The sequence below is a fragment of the Ursus americanus genome, chromosome 30 (genome assembly GCF_024610735.1).
Source record: "Ursus americanus isolate L20-20 chromosome 30, mUrsAme1.1.p, whole genome shotgun sequence".
NCBI lineage: Eukaryota > Metazoa > Chordata > Mammalia > Carnivora > Ursidae > Ursus > Ursus americanus.
Genome location: NC_142156.1, coordinates 24,762,288 through 24,770,750, shown reverse-complemented (window position 1 = coordinate 24,770,750; position 8,463 = coordinate 24,762,288). Strand labels below are relative to the sequence as shown.

The 8,463-nt window shown below is 60.7% G+C and overlaps 1 protein-coding gene across 1 annotated transcript; it reads left to right on the top strand.

Annotated features, from left to right (window-relative positions):
• The first annotated feature begins 10 nt into the window (after positions 1-10).
• Positions 11-5,411, top strand: DDX51 (DEAD-box helicase 51). The gene is made up of 15 exons (XM_087857453.1): positions 11-414; positions 504-655; positions 1,652-1,802; positions 2,102-2,247; positions 2,334-2,405; positions 2,496-2,602; positions 2,727-2,835; positions 2,921-3,069; positions 3,254-3,452; positions 3,530-3,645; positions 3,733-3,849; positions 4,030-4,131; positions 4,237-4,300; positions 4,390-4,524; positions 4,741-5,411. The coding sequence occupies exons 1-15, from the start codon at positions 132-134 to the stop codon at positions 4,765-4,767; spliced, it is 1,929 nt and encodes a 642-aa protein (XP_087713579.1). The 5' UTR covers positions 11-131; the 3' UTR covers positions 4,768-5,411.
• Positions 5,412-8,463: the final 3,052 nt, after the last annotated feature.

Genomic DNA, 8,463 nt, shown 5'->3' with positions numbered 1-8,463 from the left:
TGACGTCACCTCTGCGCCCGGGTCTCCCGCCCGCGCCGCCGCTGCCGCCGCCGCCCGGCCCCCGACGACACCGCCCCGCGCCTCCACCATCATCACGGCGCGTCTCGCCGGGAGACGTGCGGCCGGCCGGCATGGCGCTCTTCCACGTCGCGCGGTACGCGGGCCCCGAGGCGGCCGGGGCAGAGGCCGAGGCGGACGGCCGGGCGCGCGCGCTGCTGGAGCGGCTGCAGTGCCGGGCCCGAGAGCGGCAGCAGCAAAAGCAGCCGGCACAGCAGGAGGCCGCGCGGGCGTCGGAGGCGGCGGGGCGGCGGCGGCGGCGGCCGCGCAGAGCGCGGAGGCGCGAGGGCGGCGGGGCGGCGGGGAGCCCGCACGAGCCGAAGGGGAAGCGGCGGAAAGTGGACGACGAGGACGCAGGTGGGGCCGGGCAGGGACGCGGGCGCGGCCGTGGGATCCGGGTCCGCGGGGGGGCTGACGCGCCGCCCCGGCCCGTTTCTGCCGCGCAGGGAGCAGCGAGGAGGCGCCGGGAGAGAGCGGCGCGGACGCCGAGGGCGCGGGGCCGCCGGAAGACCCAGGGGAACGGCCCCCCGGAGAGGCGTCGGGGCCTCCAGCCCGCGCCCTCCTGCTCGGGGGCTTTGGAAGAAACAGGGCGCCAAAGGTGAGCGGCCCGGGGTGGGAAGGGAAGCCTTCGACGACTTTGCTTCAGCCGGGAACTGGCTGTGGGTGGGTGTTCGCAGTCCTGCCGGTGCTCGTGGGGTAGCTCGGAGGGCCGCGCCTGTGGGGCTTCCTAAGTATTCAGTAAGTGAACGTCTGCGGACTTCGGTTGTGTGGCTTGTAATTTTCCTTTTGGGAGTTCGAGTCCTGTGTAAGCTCAGCTTTTTTGTTTTCAGTTGTAAAAAAGATTTTGTGAGTGTGGTAAGTGGGTTTGTTGTTGTCACAGTGGGTCTGAAACTAATTTCACTTACTTGGCGTGTGTGTTTAAGGAGTTTCTCTTCCGTGCTCACCCACTCGGGAAAGAAGATGCGGTTTTCAGCGGGCTTTTGAGTTAGTCTTTTTCTTATTTTGGTGGAGGTGTTCAGTAAGTAAGTACCAAACTGGAAGGCTCTGGGATGACCGTGATTGCCAGGAAGGAGGTGGTGGACTGGCCAGGGTGTGTTGGGGCACCTTCGTGTCTGTGCCCGTGTGGAGGTCCACCTTGAGTTGGGATCAGCGCAGGTAAGATGGACGGGGAAGTGCGCATCCAGCAGAAGGCGGGGCTGGCGCAAAGGCCCTGAGGCAGCAGTGAGCTTCCGCGTGTGAGAACAGAGGTTTGTATGGCTAGGGCTCAGCCAGCGATAGGAAAGGAGGTTGGGGACAGGTGAGTGCCAGGTCCTGGAGGGCTCTGCAGGCGCACCTCCGGTGTGGATGTTACCTTAGGTGTGAGAGGAAGCCCCCTGGGGGATTTTGCACTTTCCGGTTTGTGTTTCTTAATTCCTTTAAAGGCTGTGTGGAAGGTGGGGGACAGGGGAGAAGCTGGGAAATGAGCTAGGCTTGTTGGCATACCTTGCTCTGGCCTCTTCAGCTTGAGTACCTAAGTTCTTGGTTTCTGCGGGTGTTGCTTCCCTAGCCCCACAGACCCTGGAGTATTCGCTTGGTTTCTTTCTCTTTACGGTAGGTCCAGCCTTTCCTACCGTCGTGGTTGGCTGAGCCAAGCTGTGTTGGAAAGAGTGTCACCGAAGACTTGGTGCCTATCGAGGACATCCCTGAAGTCCACCCAGACATGCAGAAAAAACTGCGGGCTCATGGCATCTCGTCCTACTTCCCAGGTGCTTGGGGGGCGGGGGGCACGGCTTCGAGAGCATCTGCACCAAGAGCCACACAAGGCCGCAGTGCAGCAGCTGTGAACACGGGCCCCTAGGCACATCCGGCATCATGTGCTGTCTGGGTTTTTGACATTCTTGGGCGCCTGGGCCTGGCGCTCCTAGAGGCTCTGGTGCCGTCCTTGAGCGAGAACAGCCCAGTCTAGAAGTCAGAGATGAGGGGTGAGGCTACTTTTGGCTTCGGTGCCTCTGCGGATTCCGGGTATTTGTGTTCAGACGTGACCTGTGTCTCCTCCTTTGTCCAGTCCAGGCAGCAGTGATTCCTGCCCTCCTGGAGAGCACAGCCAACGGGTTTCTGGTGGCCCGAGGTGGCTACCGGCCCAGGGACCTTTGTGTTTCTGCCCCGACGGGCAGTGGGAAGACCTTGGCCTTCGTCATTCCTGTGGTACAGGTGAGCGTAAGCACCCCCGCCCTCCAAGTGGGCCCCACAGGCGGGGAGCCGGCTCTGCTGACTCAGGTGACTGTCGTGCCATCCAGGCCCTGCTCTGTCGAGCTGTTTGCCAGGTCCGTGCTTTGGTCGTGCTGCCCACCAAGGAGCTGGCCCAGCAGGTACGGGTGCCCCACGCCTCCAGGTCGAACCTAGCACCTGTGTCACTGTGGTGCTTGCTACCCGGTTGGTGATGGCCGCTTTTTCTCCAGGTGAGCAAAGTGTTCAACAGCTACACAGACGCCACGCCTCTGCGCGTCGCCTTGGTCACCGGGCAGAAGTCACTGGTCAAGGAGCAGGAGAGTCTTGTCCAGAAGACGTAGGTCCTGTGGGGCTGGGGCTCCTCAGGGAATAGGAAGCGGCTATCTGGACCCACTCTGCAGGCTCCCAGTGGTGTTGGGGGGTCGGCATGGGGCCCTTTGCTGAGTCATTCTGCTCCTCAGAGCAGACGGCTTCCGCTGCTTGGCTGACGTAGTGGTGGCCACCCCTGGCCGCCTGGTGGACCACATCGACCAGACCCCAGGATTCTGCCTCCAGCACCTCCGCTTCCTGGTACGTTGCACATCTGGAGGAAGGCTGGGGTTTGGAGCCAATGCTGATCTTGGCCACCAGACACCAGGACTCCTGCTGCCCCTAGGTCATCGACGAGGCCGACCGCATGATAGACAGCATGCACCAGTCCTGGCTGCCCCGGGTGGTGGAGGCGGTCTTCCGGAGTGATGGTGCCAAGGACCACCCCTTGGCTCTGCTCCAGAGGAGGCAGCCCCAGGCCACCACTGCTGCCAGGTACCTGACACTGAGCCCTGCCCCGTACTTGGTGCGGCTGCCCCAGCACGGCCCCCTGTCATGCTTTCCCTCTGTCTCTGAGACCCCCTCTGCCCCATTCTGGTCCGGTTTGTTCTGGGGCGGTCAGTCTCCAGGAGGGTGGCCAGGCCAAGACTGCTGTCCCACCACCCACTCCCCTTTTCAGTATCTCTTGTCCTCAGATGCCACTGCAGAAACTGCTCTTCTCGGCCACCCTGACGCAGAACCCTGAGAAGCTGCAGCAGCTGGGCCTCTACCAGCCCCGGCTCTTCTCCACAAGGCTGGCGCGCAGAGGCCCCAGAGATGCGGACGAGGATGAGGACGGGGACTCAGGCGGGAAGTACGCCTTCCCCGCAGGGCTCTCGGTGAGTGGGGCGCGCAGGGGCGGGGAGGGGGGCACTCAGGCACTTGGGGCCTGGCCAACCCTGTGCTGTCCCCACAGCACCATTACGTGCCCTGCAGCCTCCGCACTAAGCCACTGGCCGTCCTGCACCTGATCCTGGAGAAGAATTTCTCGAGGGTCCTCTGCTTTACCAACTCCCGCGAGAACTCCCACAGGTGAGGCCCGAGTGAGCAGAGCGGGAGCAGAGGGGAGGCAGCCTCCCTCCCCTGCCTACCCTGCTGCCTCTGGCTTTTCCCACCCAGGCTCTTCCTGCTAGTCCAGGCTTTCGGAGGTGTGACCGCGGCAGAGTTCTCCTCCCGCTGCGGGCCCAGCCAGAGGAAGGTGGTCTTGAAGCAGTTTGAGCAGGGCAAGATTCAGCTGTGAGTACCTGGAAAGAGAGGAGTGGAATGCTCATGCCGGGTACCAGCCTGGGCCCTCTGAAGGGTGCTTTCTGTGGGAAACTCACTTCCTGAGTGCGGCGGCCTCCCTAGCAGGGCCAGGAGGGGGGTGTGGGGGGCTCCCGGCCTCGGGCAGGGCCCACAGTCCCTCACGTTCCCCAGCCTCATCAGCACAGACGCCACAGCTCGAGGCATTGACGTGCAGGGCGTGCAGCGGGTCATCAACTACGACGCCCCCCAGTACCTGCGGACCTACGTGCACCGGTGAGGCTGTCCTGTGCTTTTGGAGGGAGGATCCCTGGAGGGAAACCCCCATCCCACCAGACCCCTGGGGGCCACCGTTCTGGAGGTAGTTGGGCTTGGTTTCAGGGTCGGGAGAACCGCCCGCGCTGGAAAAACTGGACAGGCCTTCACGCTGCTCCTCAAAGTGCAGGTTTGTGTGCTGGAGGCTGGGGGGCTGGGGCCTCTGCTGGCAGCACTGCTCGCGGAACATGGGCCCCCTTCCTGCTCGTCTCCCTGCAGGAGAGGAAGTTTCTCCGCATGCTGGCTGAAGCCGGGGTGCCAGAGATGGCGCGGCACGACATCCCCAACGAGATCCTGCAGCCGCTGCTCCCGCAGTACGAGGAGGCCTTGTCCCAGCTGGAGCGAGCCGTCAAGGTGAGGGGCTGAGGCGCTCTCGCGACACATGTCTCGTGTCTGGGAAGACCGGACAACGTGTGCGGGACGGGGACACGCAGCCCTGGGAGGGGGGCCAGGGCCAGAACTGTACTTTCTGAGCGAGTGCTGGGTGCTGCTGCTGCTTGGGAGTTGGGGGGCCCCTTGCAGGGGCGGGGCAGGTGGCGCTACGTGAGTCTCTGCCTCTCCCGTCTGCAGGAAGAGCGAAGACAGAAGGCACCCTGACAGGCTCAGAGGACAGGCAGGCTGAGCCCTCTGCAGAACAGACCCTTCCACCCCGTGCCTCCTGCTGGGCTTAGCCACCTCCTTTCCGGAAAAGTCCTGAGCAGTGGCTGCTGGATATGTGAGCAAAAGATAGATTTCTTGGATTTCAGAGGGAGCAGCCGGCGGAAAGGGCCTTCGTCCTGCGGTGCACTGCCTCCGCGTGCCAGGCCCCAGACGTGGTCGCTGCAGCAGGCCTGGCCCCGGGCAAGTTTGCACCCCGGGTGAGACCGTCAGGGGCAGCCGCTGACAGAGGTGGGGATTTCAGGAAACTGACGGGGCGGCGTCTGGGGTTTAGCCTCGGCCCATTATGGGATGGATGCTGGGCGTCCTCAGGACGTCTGCTGCCCGCCAGCCCGCACGTCCGTGAGCCATTCCCGCTGCCTCCGCAGCCTCCGCACGGCGTCGGCACAGACCAGACTGCGCGGCTGGGGGGCTCCACACGGGGACGAAGGAACTGTCACCAGGCGCCGGGACGTGGGTTGTGAATGTAACAGAAAATAGGCTTCAGGAGCACTGACCGGCCCTTTACGTGAAGATTTTGTTCTCAAAATCATATGCTGATATTAAAACAAACTTTAAAAAACCGGCATTGAGCTGGGTATCTTGTCTGTCCTGAAAGTACACCCTTCGCTACCTCAGGATAACGTCTGGGAACACGGCTCTGTGCCGCGGGGTTGCTCACGGGGCTGCGGGAGGGGCACGGGAAACGTCGAGCTAAACGGGTACAGACTTCTAGACGGAAACCAACCTGCACAGGAAAGCAGCTCACGTCTCGGTACGTGGGGGCCGCATACGGCCCACCTGGCCCCAGCCGCCCACCACCTGCTTCCCGCCCCCCTCGCTGGGGCCTTGCTGACCGCTGGAGCCTGGCCGGACTTGCCGTCCGTCGGGGCGGTAGTCTGGGGCGGTAGTCCAGGCCCGCTGCCGGGGCACCACCGCCAGACGCCCGAACTGCCTACGCAAGGGACGCAGTCGTGGTTCCTGCACAATCCCGTCTCTCGGATGCGGGCTTCGTCCCGGGCTTCCTCATGGACGTCCCCCGGACTCCTCTGGGAAACCGAGGCCGGGCTGACTCCAGAGGGCCGGTCTCCCACGGGCACTATTTCCCTTTCCTCACACAGTGAGGTGTGTGCTCACTACTGGTTTTTTGTGTTACTTGTCGCGTTCGTTCACGTATGACTGCTGGTGGAATCGGTGTTTGGGAAGGGAAACACGGATACGACACGCTCCGGGCTCAAACACGCAGATACCAAACACGGATGCTCGCGCGTGGACAGCTTGTATGCCTGTGCCCACGTCAGGAACTCCCAACAGAGGTTTCCGGTCAGAAGCTAATCTTCAACTGTTTCATTGTTTCCGGTCTTTCTCTCTGGCTTCCTGAGTCTGTTTTCTTTGTCACAATTGTACCTACGTCTTCTCTTATTCTGCGGGGCAATAACAGTCCCGCTCGGGACGAGGCCTTCTTGTGCCTGAACGTCATCAGTACACTCCTGTCTTCTTTCCTCCTTTGTTCTGTATTTTAACATTTCAGGAATGTATAAAAATTCTACCTGTAGTTTTTTAAATTTAAGTTCAATTAATTAACATATAGCGTATCACTAGTTTCAGAGGTAGAGGTCAGTGATTCATCAGTTGCATGTAACACCCAGTGCTCGTTCCATCGCACACCCTCCCCAATGTCCATCCCCCAGCCACCCCATTCCCTCCCTCCAGCAGCCCTCAGTGTGTTTCCCGAGACGAAGAGTCTCGTATGGTTTGTCTCTCTCCCTGGTTTCATCTTGCTTCCTTTTTTCCTCTCTTCCCCTATGACCCTCTGCCTCGTTTCTCAGATTCCACACATCGGTGAGATTGTATGAGAATTGTCTTTCTCTGGTTGACTTACTTCGCTCAGCATCATACCCTCTAGTTCCATCCACATCGTTGTAAATGGCAAGTTTCTTTTTGATGGCTGAGTAATATTCTGTTGTATCTCTACCACATCTTTATCCGTTCATCTGTCGATGGACGTCTGGGCTCTTTCCACAGTTTGGCTGTTGTGCACGTTGCTGCTGTAAACACTGGGTGCAGGTGCCCCTTCAGATCACTACACTTATTCATTGTTTTAAGTAACCTACTCGCCAGATGACAGAGTCACGTTACTTCCTCCTTAAACAGGCCAGCAGTCATAGCAGTATTCACGGGTAACGGACACAAACACATTTGCGCTTTCTCAGCCGAGGACCAAAGGGACAAGCTCCCTGGTTCCCACAGGGTGTTCTCGGGCGTCACCCGTTCCAGCATCTTCCCCAAGGCCTGATGGGGGAAATATGCCATCTTGACACGTCCACGTTTCTCAGTCACCTGCTTTTCAACACTGGGTTTGGATCTCTAAGCGGTTGTATTGTCTAAAGACACCATGAGGTTCGTTGTCATTAACCTGGGACCTGTTATGTTTCAGGTGACACGATAATGAGATTTGTGTCTCCGAGTGTGGATCCCTAGGTCCGTCGTGGCATCCCGCGGGCTCGCGGACACTGAGTGTTCTCAGCTGTCACTCACTGTGGACTTGAACACGGTGCCCACGTAACTGCCACTTCTCCCTGCGTCCACGCTCACTCAGTGGCCTGGATGAACCAGCGTTCTCTCACAGACGGGCGTCTCCCAGACCAGATAACAGCCAACCAGTGTCTACAGGAGATGTCCCTCGGTCTTCATGAGGCCACGTCTTGCCATCAAGTGTTCCTGCAGGAAATGGGGTAAATGCACCTATGACAGCGGAAGTTTGGTGCACACAGACATTGCATGCGGGTTTCTCAGATGTGTGGACACTGACCCAGTGGACCCCGGTGCCAGTGAGCGAGGCAGAAACAGGGAGGAAGACCTGTCCTCCCCTCCTCTTTCAGCTACGGCCAGGCATTTAGTGATGGGGGGACGGTGGATCGATACCAGCGGACTTTGGGGAAATCAGTGCGCAGCGTGAGCGACCTGCCGACCGTGGCAGCATGAAGTCTCCTCGAGACCGGGACAGTGATGCACTCGGTGCAGCCAAGTCACAAGTGTGTGGTGGGGGTCCTGGTTCTCCTTGTGGCTGCGTCCAGCAGGAAGCCCAAAGAGGGCCTGGAGACCCGTGGCGCGAGTGAGAGCACCGCGGTCCGCCGCTCCGTGAGCATGTTGTGAGGGCACATGGGCCGGGCAGCCACTGCTGGCTGTGTCTCCCCGTCCACGTGGCCCTCCCGCGAGCCCACACTTCCCCGTCCCAGGAGCCTGTTGTGAAAGGCTAACAATCTGCAGGGGTTTGCATTTGTGGGGGCTGCTCGTGACCCCGCTGCTGGGCCCTGCACCGTCCCCCAGGGAGGCTCCGCTCCTGCCGAGGTCGGAGGGGCTTCCCCACCCTTCAGAGCAGGGGTCCGTTTCCGCCCCGAGCACACGCTGTCCGTCTGCGTCGTGAGCAAATAACCTGCGAGAAACACGTCAAACTGAACGTGAGAGTAAAAACCTCCGCAAGCGCCCATCCCTCCGAAGCCTGCAAACCCGCACGCGCTCGAAGCACAAGGTCGAGTGTGTCATCTTCTGGGACGTCCTTGGTCACCGTGATGTCACTGCTGACGCCACGGAAGCATATGCAGCCCCGTGTTACACACTCCTTCCCGCGCTCGCTCTCCTCTCTCTTGTCTGCGA

Coding starts and splice junctions, on each gene's coding strand:
- DDX51 (XM_087857453.1), top strand. CDS start 132: ATGGCGCTCTTCCACGTCGCGCGGTACGCGGGCCCCGAGGCGGCCGGG. Junction 415..503: donor AGTGGACGACGAGGACGCAG/GTGGGGCCGGGC, acceptor TCTGCCGCGCAG/GGAGCAGCGAGGAGGCGCCG. Junction 4,132..4,236: donor CTGCGGACCTACGTGCACCG/GTGAGGCTGTCC, acceptor GCTTGGTTTCAG/GGTCGGGAGAACCGCCCGCG.